Source organism: Sminthopsis crassicaudata, chromosome 1 (assembly GCF_048593235.1).
Source record: "Sminthopsis crassicaudata isolate SCR6 chromosome 1, ASM4859323v1, whole genome shotgun sequence".
In the NCBI taxonomy this organism is placed as follows: domain Eukaryota; kingdom Metazoa; phylum Chordata; class Mammalia; order Dasyuromorphia; family Dasyuridae; genus Sminthopsis; species Sminthopsis crassicaudata.
Window position 1 is genome coordinate 422,048,375 of NC_133617.1, and position 18,960 is coordinate 422,067,334.

Consider the following 18,960-nt stretch of genomic DNA (forward strand, 5'->3'; position numbering starts at 1 on the left):
GTACCTGAACTGATAAAGGAAGAAAAATTATGAAACTGAAAGGCAAGGAAGAGGAGGATATGTATTCCAGGCTTAGGAAGCAGCCTGCATGTATGTATATATGTATGTACCCCAGTAACCAAAACAACCACTGCATAGTTAGACAGCATCCCCCACAGTGATTTCATGAGTGGTTTCACTCACCACTCAATACTAAAAAGTTTGGGAAAGGTAGCACAGTGCAGGGGGAAGAAGACTGGCCTTCCAGACAGGCTTGAATCTCAGCACTGCTACATGAGCCATCGGCCAGTCACTTCAGTGAAGGGGCTAACAATTGATAAACAATCAAAAGATATGAACTATGCCCAAAGAGTCATAATTTTTTGACCTAATTCCACTATTATGCATGAATACAAAAAGAGATTTTTTTTTTAAAAGATAAAGGATCTAGATGTACAAAAATATTTGTAGCAGCTCTCTTCTCAGGACAAAAAATTAGAAAATAAAGGGATGCTAATCAATTGAGGAATGGCCAAATAAATTGTGGTACATGATTATGGAATTGTTCTATGGGAAATGATTAGTATGCACTCAGAAAAACATGGAAAGTCCTCCATGAATTCAAGAAAAGTGAAAAATACTGTGTACAAAGTAATAGCAATGTTGTGTAATGATCAACTATTGCTATTCTCAGCAGTACAATGATCCACACACTACCCATGATTCACAGTATGATGAAAAATCTTATCCATACCCAGGGGAAGAACTGATTGTGACTGAATACAGATTGAAGTGTATTTTTTTAGTTTTATTTTTCTTGAGGGTTTTTTGGGGAGAAGGGGGAAGAGGAGATTTATGTTTTCTTTCTCAACATGACTTTTATGAAAATGTTTTTGCATAACTTCACATTTGCTTTTTTAATGGGGGCTGAAGATAGAGATAAGGGAGAGAATCTGAAACTCAAAGTTTTAAAAACAAATGTAAAAAATTTTGTAATAAGTGTAATTGGGGAGAGGGAAAAGGACCCACATGTCCAAAAATTTTATAGTGGCAAGGAACTGGAAATTGAATGGATGTCCACCAATTGGAAATGGCTGATTAAGTTATAGCATATGAATGTAATGGAATATTGTTCTTTGATAAGAAATGATGGGCAAGCTGATTTCAGAAAAACCTGGCCAGTTCCAATGATCTTGTGATAGAGAGAGCCATCTAAACCCAAAGAGAAAACTGTGTGGACTATTTTCACTTTTTTTTGTTCTTTGCTTTCATTTTGTTTTCTTTCTCATTTTTTTCCCTTTATGATCTGATTTTTCTTGTGCAGCATGATAATTGTGGGAAAATGTATAGAAGAATTGCACACGGTTAATATATATTGGATTACTTGCCACCTAAGGAGAGGGAGTAGGGGGAAAGGAGGGAGAAAAAAAAAAATTTGGAACACTAGATTTTGTAAAGGTGAATATTAAAAACTATCTAGGCAAGTTTTGAAAATAAAAAGCTTTATAAAATTAAAAAAAAAAAAGCCTGGAAAGACTTATATGCTAAATAGTGAATAGAATAAGAAAACATTGAACACAATAACAAGATTATGTGATGATTAACTGTGATGGATTTGGCTCTTTTCAACAATGAAGTGATTCAAGATAATTCCAACAGACTTGTCATGCAAAATGCCATCCACATCCAGGAGAAAACCATGAAACCATGGAGACTAAATGTGGATCAAAGCATATTATTTTCACATTTTTTTTAATTGTTTGTTTGCTTGGGTTTTTTTTCTTTCTCATGTATTTTTCCTTTTGATCTGATTTTTATTGCACAGTATAATGAATATGGAAATATGTTTAGAAGAACTGTACATGTGTAACCTATATTGGATTGCTTGCTATCTGGGGGAATGGGAAGGGGGAAAGAGAGGAAGAAAAATTTTTACAGGTTTTTGCAAAGGTGAATGCTGAAAATTATTTTTGCAAGTATTTGGAAAAATAAAACACTATAAAAGAAAAAAAATGTTTTAAATCTAGTTTTAAAATCCATTATCCTGATTCAATTGACAACATTCTCAATAAGGATCAGGCAGATAGGCACAATGTCTTCTCTTTGGGAAGAAATGGACATAGAAACAGAAAAGAGCACTCACCTACAGACTGAGAATTGAATGCAGCCACTATCTGTGGACTGGCCATGGCCTCAAGCCTGTTCTTCAATGCCTCAAGGTGTACACATTTATCTGAGTAATCTGGTGTATCTATAAGCATGGTCAAACTGTTCTGCATACTGGTTAATTTAGCAGAAATCACAGCCACATCCTTCAACAAAATCAGATGGGATATCCATTAATAAAAAATTATGTTCTCCAAAGTTATGAATTTCAAGCTACATAACTACATTCAAATCAAAGAAGTAAGCAATATCTATAAAATGTGTAAACATTCTACACAAATTATAAAGGACATATATGACTTAACCCTGACTGCATCCAAAAAAGAAAGAAAGAAATGATCCCAGGGGTAAATGTGAATGTTTTAAAGTCATAGTAAATAGTGCCTAACTTTATCAATATTTAATATTATCATTTATATCATATGTTACATATTGGCTACATACAAGGCACTGTGCTCAGTGTCACAAATCTTAAAGCAAATTCATAAAACAGTTCCAAACCTCTCCTCTCTTATATACATACAGTAAAGAATTAAATCATATATGCTGCTTCTAGGTATTAAAATTAAGCCTCACCTACAGTAATCATGGAATAGGTAGTGATGTGGGAAGAGACTGAAAAGCAGGATGATTCCAGCTTGCTCCTCCTAAAAAGTTTTTATTTGGACTTCCCCAAGAAAACATTATGTCCAATGTCAAGACAGTAAGGAAAAAGGGGGAAGTAGAATTATTCCATACAGTTACAAATTTTCCTTTTCCTATGTTTCCACATACCCCTATAATACACTATTAAGCTTTAATAGTCCCATCCTTTTCCATTTGATTTCCCCAGGTTTCTTATCTCTTTAGTTATTTTTCCCTACAACATTTCAAATAACCCCCCCACAAATAACTTACTTGTGTTTTAAATGTTTCTTCAATATCTGCACTCAAAGTGCTCCACTTATCTGCTTCTTGAAGAGATTCTGCAGCAAGTTGCATTCTGGATTTCACTTGGTCAATCTCCACCAGTACCTAAAACAGAAAGAATAGAAAGTAAACTAAAGAAAGTGACTTGGTATATAAATTCTTTTAGGTCAGGGACTATTTCATATTTGTCCACTGTAACAAAGTAACAAAGCTCTTTGGGCTTCTGTTTTTTCACTTGTAAATTAGATGTTCTTTCCCTGAGTCCAAAAGGGGCAAAACTAAGAATAATGAGTATAAGTAGAAAAATGGCTAATATAAGGTCTATGTTAGGAAAAACTTTCTACCTGTGACAGGTGGTCAGAGATTAAGTGGGCTGCCCCAGAAGAGAGTGGACTCCTCTGCTCCGGAAGCCTTTGCACGAAGGCTGTATATCGACTGGTCAAGAAGGCTATCAGGGCTTCCTGTTTCAGGCATGGGCCTTTGACATAACAGACATAAAGCATCTGGCAAATCCTAAGGGGCCATATAAACAGATGCCATTCCACAACTTCAAAAAAAAAAAAAAATGTTCAGGGATAAAATGTAACAATTCTCCCTACTTAGAGAGCTCTTTATAGTTGACAACATGTTTGCACATGAACCAATGGAAGCTTTTTCAGGTGAGGCAAATATTAGCTCCATTTTTCACAGAGAAGAAAACTGAGATATAACATTAAAAGACTTGCTCATCATCATATATAGCAAGTGTCAGAACCAGGACTTAAATCTAGGTTTCTCTGACTCAAAGTTCAGAGCTTTTTATTATACTACACTGGAATGATCAGAAGGAATGTAGCTTGAAACTGAGTTATAGATTTTCTCTCATCGATCTCCCTTTCTAAGATCTGACAATTCTAAGACTAAAAAAGACCAGCCTTTTTTCATATATGCCAAGAAACAAAAACCTAAGGAGAAAACATACAATTGATCAGAATTACAATAAAGAAAAGTTTAAAAGAATTAAACAAATCAAAGAATTCTTTCAATCCAATAAACATGGTAAAGAGAATCTTACATTCTTCAAAATAAAAAACCTACAATAGTTTCCTATTTCAAAAAAGAATCATAGAATCTTATAGTTAGGAGACAACTTAGCAATTTCTTGATCCAAGCTCCCAGAAAAATGTAGGAATTTCTTTCATAATACCAATGATAAAATTTTTTAAAAATTAAAATCACCCAGCATCTGCCAGATTATATAAAACTTTAAATGAAAAAGAAGTCTGCATTTATCCAAGAAGCAATAAGGAGCTACTGAAGATTTGGAAAACAAGAAGATTGATATCCTTAGATCTGTATTTTAGGAATATCTATTTGACAGCTCAGTGGAAAATGGATCACAGAAGAGAGAAACTGAAGAAGTCAAATCAGGAGTCTATTGTAATAGACCAGGCAACTTTTTGTAGTGGCTAGAAACTGGAAAATGAATGAAGGATGCCCATCAATTGGAGAATGGTTGGGTAAATTATAGTATATGAATGTTATGGAATATTATTGTTCTGTAAGAAATGACCAGCAGGGTGAATACAGAGAGGCCTGGAAAGACTTCCATGAACTGATACTGAGTGAAATGAATAGAACCAGAAGATCACTGTACACTTCAACAACAATACTATATGAGGACGTATTCTGATGGAAGTGGATATCTTCAACATAGAGAAGATCTAATCCAGTTCCAATTGATCACTGATGGACAGAATCAGCTACACCCAGAGAAGGAACACTGGGAAATGAGTGTAAACTGTTTGCATTTTTTGTTTTTCTTCCCAGGTTATTTTTACCTTCCGAATCCAATTCTTCCTTTGCAACAACAACAACAACTAAAATTCGGTTCTGCACACATATATTGTATCTAGGATATACTAAAGCATATTTAATATGTATGGGAATGCCTGCCATCTAGGGGAGGGGGTGGAGGGAAGGAAGGGAAAATTCAGAACAGAAGGGAGTACAAGGGATAATGTTGTAAAAAATTACCTATGCATAGGTACTGTCAAAAAATGTTATAATTATAAAATTAATAATAATAATAAAAGTAATAGACTAGGCAAAAAGTGTTAAAGGTGTGAATGAGGACAGAGGCTGAATAAGTGAATGAATGCATTTATTAAAATTTTGTTGTTTGTGTTTCATTTTTTGAAGAGTATCAGTGACATCACAGGGTTATGTCTTGTCTTAAGCATGAAATGGATTCAAGTGAGGCAGTTGCACAAAGTCATCAGTCTCACTCCCTTCCAGAATCATCAAAGTTCGGTGACGAACCAAAAGTCAATATGACTAAAGACAGCCCAGGTTGCCAGGGATGACCTTGGGTCTTTGATGTCTAGACAAGTTTTAAGCATGCCATAGCACCTGCTTCAGCACCTTTGTGGCCATTGCTCTCATCCACTCATTCCACTGGAGGAAATCTTCACATGCTTGAGGTAGCATTGCCCTAACTCAACAACAGATGTGAATCCTGTCAATTACCCTCAACCTGATTTAGCCTATCTGTACTAACATTTTTATCAAGGTGTAAGGGTGTATTTAGGGTGTAATCCTAAATGCAGGTGCATGCTAAAAGCTTTGGAGCCACATCTGGCTGAAGACCAAAGTTGGATGAGCAGCCCTGAAAAAGGTTCACCATCCCCTTATACCAGAGATGCTGGTCCTCCCTAGACATCCCATATACCCTATTAAATACTTACTATATACTGAATATTGGTGAAACAAAGAGAAAATCCATGACAGTTCCCCCCTCTCAAGGAACTTAAATTCTAAAGGAAAAACAACATATAAGAGAAGTTTTTGTCAAGTCAAATAGAAAGGTCTCATCTTCCTTAGTGTGAAGGACAAAACAAATGGCACTGCATTTTTTTCATTACTTTTCCCTTGGAAAATCATATCTGTATGTGATGATGAATCATCTTACAGTGGTAAGGCCTTTGGTGGCAAGAAGGTTCTCTTCTGTGTCTTCAATAACTATTTCTGCTTAAGAGCTAAAGACCTCAGCATCTGCAGAAGTAGTTGCCATAAACTCTCCCCACATCAGTTTTTCTAGGATGATAGCAATGAGGGATGGAAGTAGGATCAGAATTCTGGAGGCAGTGTTGTTCCTGGGGCGATTGGGTTTATCTTTCCAATAGTGGCAATTTGTCATCAGAAGTGATGGTGATAGCAATGAAGATGAGCTCCTTCTTCAAAGTGACTATTCCCCTTGAAGTAACATGATGGCTAAGAGGTCCAGGCTGGAAGCAAAGACTGTGGTTTGTGGGAAACTGGAACTTCCAAGGCCCTTGGGTTCAGTGTCCTGGGATGACTCCATTGAGGTATAAGGAAAGATGGTGGTCAAGATAGTGGCAGGTTTGACCCACCTGCGATATGCTACCTCCTGTCTGCTTCAGTGACACAAAAGATGATATAGGGGTAAAATTGATAAGCTTTAGAAACTGAATGGAGATGGGATAGTCAAGGGTTCATGGGATTCTGAGGCTGTAAACCTGGGAGACTTTAAGAATGGTGGTATCATCCACAAAAAATAGAGAAGTTTGGAAGAGAAACAGATTGGAAAAAAACATAAGTTCTATATTATACATTCGGAGTTTAAGATATCTACAATACCTAGATACAGGTAGAATCTTTTAGCAAGCAAGTTATAATATAGCACTGGAGTTCAGGAGAGAAAGATGAGGACTAGATATAAAGATCTGATAATCATCTACAAAAAAGATGATATCTGAACACAATGGAGCAGATAAGATCACTAAGAACAAATTCAAGAGAAGAAACTTCAGGACAAATATTACAAAAGTTACTACTTATGAGTAGTAAGGCAGTTGAAGGAGAATCGAGAAAGAGTAGGGTTATACCACTTGCTACTGACTAAGAAACAGAATGGTGGATCAGTGGAATAGGTTAGGTACACAAGATCCAATAGTCCCATCAACTATTTGATAAACCAAAGACTCCAACTTATCCAAGGATAAGAAGTTACTATTTATCAAAAACTGCTGGGAAAATTGGAAAATAATGTGGCAGAAAGTAGTCAAAGACCAACAACTCACACCCTATACCAAGATAAGGTTAAAATAGAATCGTGATATAGACATAAAAGGTGATACTATAAGCAAATTAGAAGAACAAAGGATAGTCTTCCTGTCAGATCTTTGGAGAAGGGAAGAATTTATGGCCAAAGAAGAACTAGAGAACATTATGAAATGCAAAATGGAAAATTTTAATTACATTAAATTAAAATGGTTTTGCCCAAACAAAACCAATGCAACCAAGATTAGAATGGAAGCAGAAAACTGGGAAAAAATTTTTACATCCAGTGCTTCTGATAAAGGCCATATTTCTAAAACATATAGAGAACTGAGTCAAATTTATAAAAATACAAGTCATTTTCCAATTGATAAATGGTTAAAGGATATTAACAGACACTTTTCAGATGAAGAAATTAAAAGACATTTATAGTCATGGTTTTGTTATGTTATGGTTATAGTCAGTCATGGCATTTAAAATGCTCTAAATCATTTTTGGTCAGAGAAATGAAAATTAAGATAATTCTGAAGTACCACTTCACTTCTATCAGATTGATAAAGATAACAGGAAAAGGAAATGATGAATATTGGAGGGTATGTGGGAAAACTGGGACACTAATGCATTGTTGGTAGAGTTGTGGAGATCCAACCATTCTGGAGAGCAAATTGGAACTATGCCCAAATGGCTACAAATCTGCATACTTTTTGATCCAGTAAGGTCTGTACTGGGTCTGTATCCCAAAAAGATCCTAAAAAAGGGAAAGGGACCCTCATGTGCAAAAATGTTTGTAGCAGCTTTTCTTATAGTGCCAAGGAACTAGAAATTAAATGAATGCAGATGGGTTGGGGAATGGCTGAATAAGTTATGGTATATGAATGTTATGGAATATTATTGTTCTACATGAATAATGAGCAGGCTGATTTTAGAAAAGCCTGGAAAGACTGATGCTGAGTGAAGTGAGAACATTGTACACAATAACAGCAAGATTATATGATGATCGACTATGATAGATTTAGTTCTTCTCAGCAATTCATTGATTCAAAACAATCCCAATAAACTTGGGATGGAAAATGTCATATTCAGAGAGAAAAAGAACAGAACTATGGAGACTTAATGTGGATTGAAGCATAGTATTTTCACCTTATTGTTTTGTTTTGTTTGCTTTTTCTTTCTTGTGTTTTTTTTCCCTTTTGGTCTGATTTTTCTTGCACAATATGACAATTTGTTTAAAATATGTTTAAAAGGATTGTATATGTATAACCAATATTAAGATTGCTTACTGCCTTGGGGAGGGAGAGGGAAGGAAGGCAGGGAAACAAAATTTGGAACACAAAATCTTACAAAACAAATGTTGAAAACTATCTTTACATATATTTGAAAAAATAAACTACTATTGAGGGAAAAAAAATAGTGTTATAGAAGCAAAGAAAAGAGAGATCATCCAGAAAAAGGGGAAAGCCAACAGTCAAAAGTTTCAGAGAAATCAAATAGAATGAAGAAAGAGAAAAAGGTTATCAGATTTGGTAATTAAGAAACTACCAATAATCTTAGAGAAAGCAATTTCATTTCAATGCTGGAATTGGAAGGCAAAACTCAAGGAACTAAAAAGGAAGTAGAAGGTGAGAAAATAGAAACAATAACCATAAAAAAACACTTTTCAAGGAGGTTGGCTACAAAAAGGAAAAGAGCTACAAGACAATAGTGTTTCAGGAATGTCAGGGTTAAGCAACTTTTTAAGGGTGGAAGGAGACCTGGACATATATTTAAGCAACAAAGTACTGAATTAATAAGCAAAGATTAAAAATGAGACAAAGAGAGGGGATGGATGTTCAAAGGGGAAACCCCTAGATGAAGCAAGCAGGGATTAGAATAAAAATCACAAGTATAAGGATTAACTCTGATAAGAATAGGTACCCATTTTTTCATCAAAGAATGTAATAAAAAAAGCAAAGATTGGGGAAGAATGAAGAGAGTTAATATGAGTAGGAAAGGCATAACACAATTATTCTAAGTCAAATCTCTGGATTGTGAATTCAGCTTTCTTCCCACTACCTTATTGTGTTGTGCCCAGAATGTCTTATTGTATCTAATATAAAGGAATGGATCATCTAAAACTGTCACTTATCCAAGGCATCAAAATACCAGAATTCATTAGCATCACTGACAAAACACAATAATGGACTCTTTTCCAAAGCTGGGAGACCTTATTCATTTATTGTACTGAAAAGAAATGTCATCTATCTCTATCTTTTATAGAATTTTACATTTTTCAAGGTGAAACAGAGTAGAAAGAAAACTAGCTTGGGATTTAGGAGAGATCAGTTCTGGTCCTAGCTCTGCCAAATGAGTGACCCTGGGAAAGTTAGCTCATCTATAAGAGCTTTGGTTTTCTCACTTGTAAAATTAAAGACTTGCACTATTTTCTAATCCTACATTTATTTCTATGAGTCTATGAATACCTGCATTGATTGAGCTGTATCCTGTTCAAATTTTTTAATATCTTCCTTGACAAGAATCATTTGTTCCTTCAGGAAAGATGCCTCCTGTTTAAGGGCTTCCACATCTCGGAGAACTTTAGGCATATTCTGGAGGGCCTGATGACTGGTTTCTGTAGAAAGAAACAAAGAGCAATATAGATGTAAATAAAAATTGGCTACCACAAGCAGATAAAACTTAAAAACTCTAAAGACAAATAAGAATCTTTACTAAAACATCCCAAAATGATACAGAATATTTGCTAAGCAGGTTAAAATGTTTGACTGTTTACAATAGGTATTTTAAAGTAATTATGCTAACATCAAGAGTTTAAGTTCATGACAGAGGATAATCTACCTCTCAGACTTGTGGAGGAGGAAGGAATTTATGACCAGAGGAGAACTAGAGATCATTATTGATCACAAAATAGAAGATTTTGATTACATCAAACTAAAAAGTTTCTGTACAAATAATACTAATGCAAACAAGATTAGAAGGGAAGTAACAAATTGGGAAAATATTTTTAAAAACAAAGGTTCTGACAAAGGTCTCATTTCCAAAATATATAGAGAACTGACCATAATTTATAAGAAACCAAACCATTCTCCAATTGATAAATGGTCAAAGGATATGAACAGACAATTCTCAGAGGAAGAAATTGAAACTATATCCACTCACATGAAAGAGTGTTCCAAATCACTACTGATCAGAGAAATGCAAATTAAGACCACTCTGAAATACCACTACACACCTGTCAGATTGGCTAAGATGACAGGAACAAATAATGACAAATGTTGGAGGGGATGTGGGGAAATTGGGACACTAATACATTGCTGGTGGAGTTGTGAAAGAATCCAGCCATTCTGGAGAGCAATCTGGAATTATGCCCAAAAAGTTATCAAACTGTGCATACCCTTTGACCCAGCAGCGCTACTACTGGGATTATATCCCAAAGAAATACTAAAGAGCGGAAAGAGACATATATGTGCCAAAATGTTTGTGGCAGCTCTTTTTGTTGTAGCTAGAAACTGGAAGAGGAATGGATGTCCATCAGTTGGAGAATGGTTGGGTAAATTGTGGTATATGAAGGTTATGGAATATTATTGCTCGGTAAGAAATGACCAGCAGGAGGAATATAGAGAGGCCTGGAGAGACTTAAATAAACTGATGCTGAGTGAAATGAGCAGAACCAGAAGATCACTGTACACTTCAACAACAATACTGTATGAGGATGTATTCTGATGGAAGTGGAAATCTTCAACATAAAGAAGATCCAACTCACTTCCAGTTGATCAATGATGGACAGAGGTAGCTACACCCAGAGAAGAAACACTGGGAGGGGAATGAAAATTGTTAGCACTAATATCTGTCTGCCCAGGTTGCATGTACCTTCGGATTCTAATGTTTATTGTGCAACAAGAAAATGATATTCGCACACATGTATTGTACCTAGATTATATTGTAACACATGTAAAATGTATGGTATTGCCTGTCGTCGGGGGGAGGGAATAGAGGGAGGGGGGGTAATTTGGAAAAATGAATACAAGGGATAATATTATAAAATATATATATATATATAAGAGTTTAAGTTCATGGAAACTCAGAATATGACTATTAGCTGAAAAATGGCTGAATAAGTTATGGTATATGTATGTTACAGAATATTATTGTTCTGTAAGAAATGATCAGCAGGATGATGTCAGAAAGGCCTGGAGAGATTTACATGAACTGATGAAGTGAACTGAGTAGAACTAAAAGAACACTGTACACAATAAGATTATGTGATGATCAATTCTAATGGACGTGACGTTTCAACAATGAGGTGATTCAGGCCAATTCCAACAGACTTGTGATGGAGAAAGCAATCTGCATTAAGAAAGAGGATTATGGGGACTGAATGTAGATCGCAATACAATATTTTCACCTTTTTCTGGTTGTATTTTTCTTGCTTTTTTTTTTCTTTTTGATCTGACTTTTCTTATGTACAAAGCATGATAAATGTGAAAAAATATATATAGAAGAATTGCACATGTTTAATGTTAAGTGGATTACTTGCTGTGTAGAGGAGAGGGTGTGGGGGAAAGGTGGGAGAAAAATGTGGAATACTGGGTTTTGCAAGACAAATGTTGAAAACCTATATTTGCACAGATTTTGAAAATAAAAAGTTCTTATTTAAAAAAAAAAGTTTATGTTTATAAAAGACTTAGCTGCTCTATCAATACAATGACCTAAGACAATTCCAAAGAACTCATAATGAAAAAATGCTATCCCTTCAGACAGAATTGATGAATTCTGAGTGCAATTTGAAGTATAATTTTCTCACTTTATTTTTCTTGCTTTTTTTATTGCCACAGGACTAATATGAAAATATATTTTGCATGATTTCACATGTGCAATTGATAATATTTTGCTTTCCTTCTCAGTGGGTTGAAGGATAAGCAGAAGAGGGCAAATTTGAAAATCAAAAATATTTTCTCTGTTTAAAATAAATAAATAATGATATTCTTTTAAAAAAGAGTTTATGGTCAAATATTAGTTGACAAGGGCAAATGAAACTGAGGAAAAATACCTTTCTTCTATTCATATTTCAAAGAGCTTTTAATTTTTTTATTCCCAAAGACTAAAAATATATTCAGAAGCAATTCAATGAATGATTCTACTAGAAAAATGGCTCCTATTTAAAATATTAATTTGTAATATCAATGGTCTAGACCAGGAGTTCTTAACTATTTTGGTATCATGGACCCCTTTGTCAGTATGATAAAACTTTTGGATCTCTTCTCACAATAATGTTTTTAAATGCATAAGATAAAATACATAGGATTGCAAAAGAAAAAAAATTATATTTAACTATTGCTATCAAAATAGTTTCAAAAACAACTTTACCAGTCCCTATTTAAGAAACTGTGATCTAGCCTAAATGGTTTCCAAAGTTTTTTAATTGTACACCTTTTTTAGCAAAACCCTCTCTGGGTATATTTATTTGTTTATAAATTATTTATGTCTACTATTATACTATGTGCATTATAAAATACAAAAAAAAATTATAATAGGATAAAGATGAAGAAATATATGATCCTAGATCATAAGCTTACTGAATAAAGGAATGACATTGTTAAATGTGTGAATCATTTATCTCACCAACTGCTGCCCTTTGAAGTATCCCTGCTCTAGACATGAAATATTGGGGCAGTGTAGGGGACCACAGAAGTTGTGAAGAAGGAACTTACCCAATGGCAGTTGCTGTACAGTTGCTGCTGGTGTAGCTCAGATAGCATTTAAAGTGACTCCTGTGCAGAAATGGGGGATGGGAACTTGTATTGTGAAGGAAGGGGCAAAATTAAGGAGTATTGGAAGATAAAGAGAGATGCAAGAATATAGGAGATAAGCTCCATGATAGACCATATTCCCCATTCTTTGATTCCTAATTTACAAATCACTTGTTGTCAGACCCTGGCCCTTAATTTAGAAAATACTATTAGTACTACTATTAACTGTGTGAGAATATCCCCAATATCCAACCAGTTGCTAAGTTTCATCATTTCTAATTCCAAAACACCTCTTACACCTGCTTCCTCTGTTCTCACTTAGTCACCATCCATACTAGAAACAGCCTCCTAATTGGTATCCCTTTCTCAGTCCCTCCTTTCTCCAATCCATTATATAGCTGTCAAACTGATTTAATAGTAATTAATGGCAGATATTACTGCCATTTTGTTAAGTCTAGCCCAAAGGTTCAAACACTACCAATATATGGGCCACAACATTCCTGTGCCACATGTATCAGATTTAAATGTAGTTCTTATTTTAATGTGTTGACATATTAATTAAAAAAGAAATATGTAACAAACATGTGGTTTTCTAAGTCAGTATATAGAAAAAGGGATCCTTAGTGGTTGAAGACTGCAGATCTTAAATGACCCTCAGAGTGCAGCCCTGAGTGAATTAAAGATAATTGAGAAATATTTATAAAAATTAAAGCTACAATGAAGCATTACTATCATTCAGTTGTTTCAATCTCAATTAAACTTTTGATATACTGGAGTGATTACAATGAAACATAGATAATGTTAATTTGTTTTCTAAGTAAATTTGCGATTTCAGGGATCCATTTCACATCACTGGTCACTGGTCTAGACAATTTATTATCATGGGCTAAAAAGACTAAAAAAAATTAAAAATGGAAAGCTTTGATATCTTTTCTTTTGTATAATGGCACCTTTTTTAAGAGCCTTACTCAGTTGTGTATTATTTCACTTTCTTCACATTTTCTAATATTAAAAAGAACAGTCAATCAATTAATTTGCAAATATTTATTATGAATTTAAATATGTGCCAGGACTGTGCTAAGTGCTGGAGAAACAAAGAAAAGGTGAAAACAATCCCTGCCTTCAAGAACTTTACATTCCAACATGTATATTCACATGTTATATTCATCATATATATATATGTACTTCTATAGATCTATACAAAATACATATAAAAGGGATACAAGACAACCTTGGAGGGGCTTACTAGCATCAATATATGTTTGAATGCACTGAAAAAAAACACTGACTGCATGCCAAATTCAATACTCCAAAGGCTGTTCTTGCTCTTCTCTCTTCCTCCTATATTCATACTTCTTCCTGTATTTTATATTTTCCTATGTCATATACTCCTATGACCTCAATTATCACCTTTATCCTAATGATTTACCAATGTATATTCCTAATCTCTTCTTTAAATTTTATTCTAGATATCATATGACATCTCAAACTCAACATGTCCAAAATTTGAGGAATCTTTATATTAAAGTATGGAGGAGTTGTCATCTTCAGTGTTAGAGTGGGTAGCCACACTAATGAAACTGCAGAATCTTTTTGGTATCCAAAAAGGAACAAGAAGGAATTGAGGACTTGTCTAAAGTTGAATGTATATCTCTACTTGGCATACTTGATATGCTTTGAAATATTACATTTTCTTTTTTTTAATATCACATAAGTTTTATTGATTTAAGTATTTTATATTTTTTCTACTTAATAGTATTTTATCTTTTTCAATTATCTGTGAAGATAGTTTTCAACATTTACTTTTATAAAATTTTGATTTTCATCTTTTTCTTCCACTCTTCTCTTTCCCCTTCCCAAAATGGCAAGCAATCTCATATAGGTTATATATGTATGAAATCATATTAAAAATGAAATACTGCAATTTCAGCGACACATCTCACATGCTTACAGACATACCTATAGAGTTAAAGAATCTCAGTATTGGAAGGGATCTGAGAGGACATCTAGTCTAACTTTCACCTGAACAAGAATCTTCTTTACAATAAAAGTGACTAGGGGTCATTTACCCTCTATTTGATGACACTCTCCTAAAATGTAATTATCGTGAGAAATTATGATTTTTTTTTATTTTTTAGCACAAAAATTCTTAATCTGGCATTTGTGAACTTGTTTTAAAAAACCTGATAACTGTATTTTAATATAATCAATTTTCTGTGTATTCATGTATATTTTATTTTATGCATTCAAAAACATTATTCTATATAGTCCATAAATTTCACTAGACTGCTAAAGAAGTCCATGACACAGAATTGGTTAAAACCTCTTACTTTATTTAGCATCTCTAGCAGTACGATAAGATACAGGAGTCTATATGAAAAATCATTCTTAATGTTCTCTTCCGCCAGCTAGTGATACACTTACAAGTGTGGTAGGTAAAAAATTTATCAGTGAAGAAGCAGTCAGTTAGAAGGAGGTGAACCTAGAAAGAATACCATGGAAAAAAACAAGAAAGGAGAGAGCATCTCAAATGAAAAAGAAATCAATAGTGTCAATTAAAAAGTGGATTAGGAAGAAGAAAAAGTGAAGTAAATGAAAAAAAAAAAAATGAAAGGTCTGGACCAGGTGGTCTCTGAGGTTTTTTACAAATCTAAATCATACTAGTCTATGATTAAAAAATCCTAGGTGAAAACTTAACAACATGTTTCACCAACCAGACACAAATCAAGGATTAAATGGGAAATAGGGGAATGGAAGTCACAAATATAGACTACTCTCTATAGATATTTAGTAGAAAAAAAACAAGCATTTAAAGGGGTAACAAAAGTTGAGGGAATGTGTTTTGTTTTATCAATTGAGAGGACTCAGCAAGAAACTAAAGATTAAAAAAAGCAAAAGAAAAAAAAGGAAAAGTAGATCACATGAGCAATGAGAGAGAGAACCAGACTTTTTCTCTGAAGCCCATGACCTTTCAAACTTCTCCACAACAGAAATTATGCCCCAAAGATAAAGCAACTTCATTTATCTCCATGGTCTAGGATACCCCAAATTTTAAAAGTTTTTTAAAAATTGCAAAAATTCATGATCTGATGCTCACTGACCCTGAGCTCATTCAGTACCCTTTTCTTACCTCCCACAATAATAACATCAAAGCTGCACTTGCAGACCATGGACCGGACAAATATTTACAACAAAACCCACCCTCAAACCCATCCCCCTCTCTCTTTTTAGTGCCATGGAGACCCTAGTTCCATCTATGGAAGTTTGCCCAGGCAGCAATAACAAAGAGCCAACAGGGCTACAACCCTATAGTACCAGTATTTCAAAGCCAATCACCTAAGATGACAGGAAAAAATAATCATGAATATTGGAAAGGATGTGGGAAAACTGGACACTAATGCATTGTTGGTAGAGTTGTGAATTGAGCCAAACATTGTGGACAATAATTTGGAATTATGTTCAACTGTGTATATATCCTTTGATCCAGCAGTGCCATTACTGGGTCTATATCTCAGAGATCATAAAAGAGGAGAAAAGACCCACATGTACAAAGATGTTTATAGCAGTTATTTTTGTACTAGCAAGGAATTGGAAAATGATGCCCATCAACTGGGGAATGGCTGAACAAGTTGTGGCATATGAAGGTAATGGAATATTATTGTTCTATAAGAAATTGCTGATGTCAGAAAAGCCTGCAAAGACTTATAGGAACTGATGCTGAGTGGAGTGAGCAAAACAGGAGAACACCGTATACAATAATAGCAATATAATGTGATCCTCAACTATGACAGATTTAGTTCTTCTCAGCAATGTAATGATCCAAGACAATTCCAACAGACGTGGGATTGGAGAGAACTACAGAGACTGAATGTGGATCAAAGCATACTATTTTCACCTTTTTTTTTTTCCTTTTTCTTTTTTATGGTTCTTTGTTTTTGTTATGGTATTCCTTTCCCAAAGTGACTAATATGGAAATATGTTTAAATTGATTGTACATGTATAACCTGTATCAGATCTCTTGCTGTCTTGGGGAGGGAAGAGAAAAAGGAGGGAAAGAAAAACAATTTGGAACTCAAAATCTTACAAAAATAAATACTGAAAACTAAAGCTAAATAAATAAAGATTTGTTTTATTTGACTCTATATGTTTTTAACAGAGGGTTTGTTTTTCTTTCTCAGTTGAGAGAACAAAGAGAAGGAGAGGCAGAAGGAGAAGGTAGATTTGGTACCCCAAATTTTTTTTTAAAGATCAGTATAGAAATGAACAAAAAGGAGAGGTCAAAAATAATCAAAATTATTTTAAAAAACATAAATTGTTTATGAAAAGAAACATTTTTTGCAAATTTAATTTTTTTAAAAAGGAGAAAACTTTTTGCCTATCAAAATTCCAAATTAAAAGGGGAGATAACAAATCTTATCAATTCACCACCCAAAAACCTCCAAGAGAGGCCAAACTCCTGGTCTTGACATCAGGGCTATCTACAATCTGGCTCCAACTGACATTTTCAGTTTTATCTCGTACTAATGCCTTTTACATAGTCTTTTTTACACTCTGATTGAACTAACTTATGAACATTAATTATCTTGTCTTCTCTAACCTCAAATTTTCCCTTATGTTGTCACTTAGGTTTGGAAGAAATTTATGGAATCTTAGAATTTCAAAGGAAATTCAAAGGACTTCACTAGCACTGACTTTGAGATCAGAGTTCTTAGGTTTAAATCCTCTAGATTTAGCAAATCATTTTCATCATTCTGGATCTCAGTTTCCTAATCCATCAAAAGAATGCATGGGCAAGAGCATCTTTAAGGATATGATCCTGTGATTTTTACATCTACTCTGATGTTCTCTCCTCCCTCCCCCCCAAAAAAAGAATCCCCAGCATAATAAATACATCAAGACGTCATTTTCTTGAAAACCTATATTGAGTAGAAACTAGCCATATCTAGAGTCAACCAATTTACTTTCAGAAGCTCTATTTGTAAAAAAATTTTTTTCCTTGACTTCAAATCTAAACTTGTCTCTTTGCAGCAAATACCTTACTCTTAATTCTACCTTCTGGTGTTAAAGAGTTGTACACAAGTCTTTTCTTTTTTCCATGATAGCATTTAAGGACTTGAAGAAAACTATAAAACCCCTTAGCCCAAGTCTTTTCTTCACCAGGAAAAAACATTACCAATTTCTTCATCAATCCTTCTATGAGAAATCAAATTGGTTATTCATCATCCTGGTCCTCCTTTTGAGATTCTCCATTTTATCAATGTACTTTCTAAAGTGGAGTATTCAAAACTGAACATAATACTCCAGATATATTGATAGTATAATCAGTCAGATAGATTCAGAACTAAATAAATGACCAGACCCAGACAACAGGCATGAATGAATCTATGTCAGTCTAGAGGAAGATTTCCAGTGGAGAACTAAATAAGAAGCATGCTTTTCATTTATGCACATGTAACAAAATTGGCAGGGATAGCTAACCCAATAGATGACAGAGTCAATATATAAAACTAACTCAACAGACTACAATAATAAGCCACATATAATATGGGACCTATCAAAAGCAAATCTTATTCTGGGCTAAAAATATCAATTTTGCAAGTTGTAAGTGGAGAAGGTTTCTATAAAAGATGCTTAATGAGAAAAAGATCTTTGAGTTTTCAAGGATGGCAAGCTTGGCCAAAAAAAAGCTAATACAAACTTTTAGCTACACTAAGAAAGGCATATTATCCAAGATTGGGGAAGTGATAGTTCTGCTTAACCAATTTGGTTCCACTATATCTGGAATATTATGGTCATTTCTAAGTGCTACATTTTAGGAAATACATTGACAAATCATAGCATACTGAGGTGTGGTGACCAGAATGGAGAATGGATTTAAAACCTTACCGCATGAGGATTGGGTGAGATAATTAACCTGAGAAGGGAAGATTTTAAAATGTTATGGTAACCATCAAGCACTTAAAGGGATGTCATGTGGAAGAGGAATTGGTTGGGGTCAGAAGAACTAGAAACAATGAGCAAAAATTTCAGGGAATCAGATTAAGGAAAATGTTTTTAACAATCAAAATTCTTTGTGGAATGAAAGATGTTTCCTTACAATGAG

At 34.2% G+C, this 18,960-nt stretch overlaps 1 protein-coding gene across 1 annotated transcript in view; it reads right to left on the reverse strand.

Moving 5' to 3' along the window:
* COG7 (component of oligomeric golgi complex 7) overlaps positions 1–18,960 on the reverse strand; it is a 64,742-nt gene that overhangs the window by 41,201 nt on the left and 4,581 nt on the right. The window contains exons 2-4 of the mRNA XM_074280366.1: positions 9,573–9,721; positions 3,043–3,159; positions 2,123–2,291 (exon numbers count right to left, since the gene is read on the reverse strand). Of these exons, the coding sequence (XP_074136467.1) occupies positions 2,123–2,291; positions 3,043–3,159; positions 9,573–9,721 (435 nt within the window). The remainder of the gene's footprint in view (positions 1–2,122; positions 2,292–3,042; positions 3,160–9,572; positions 9,722–18,960) is intronic.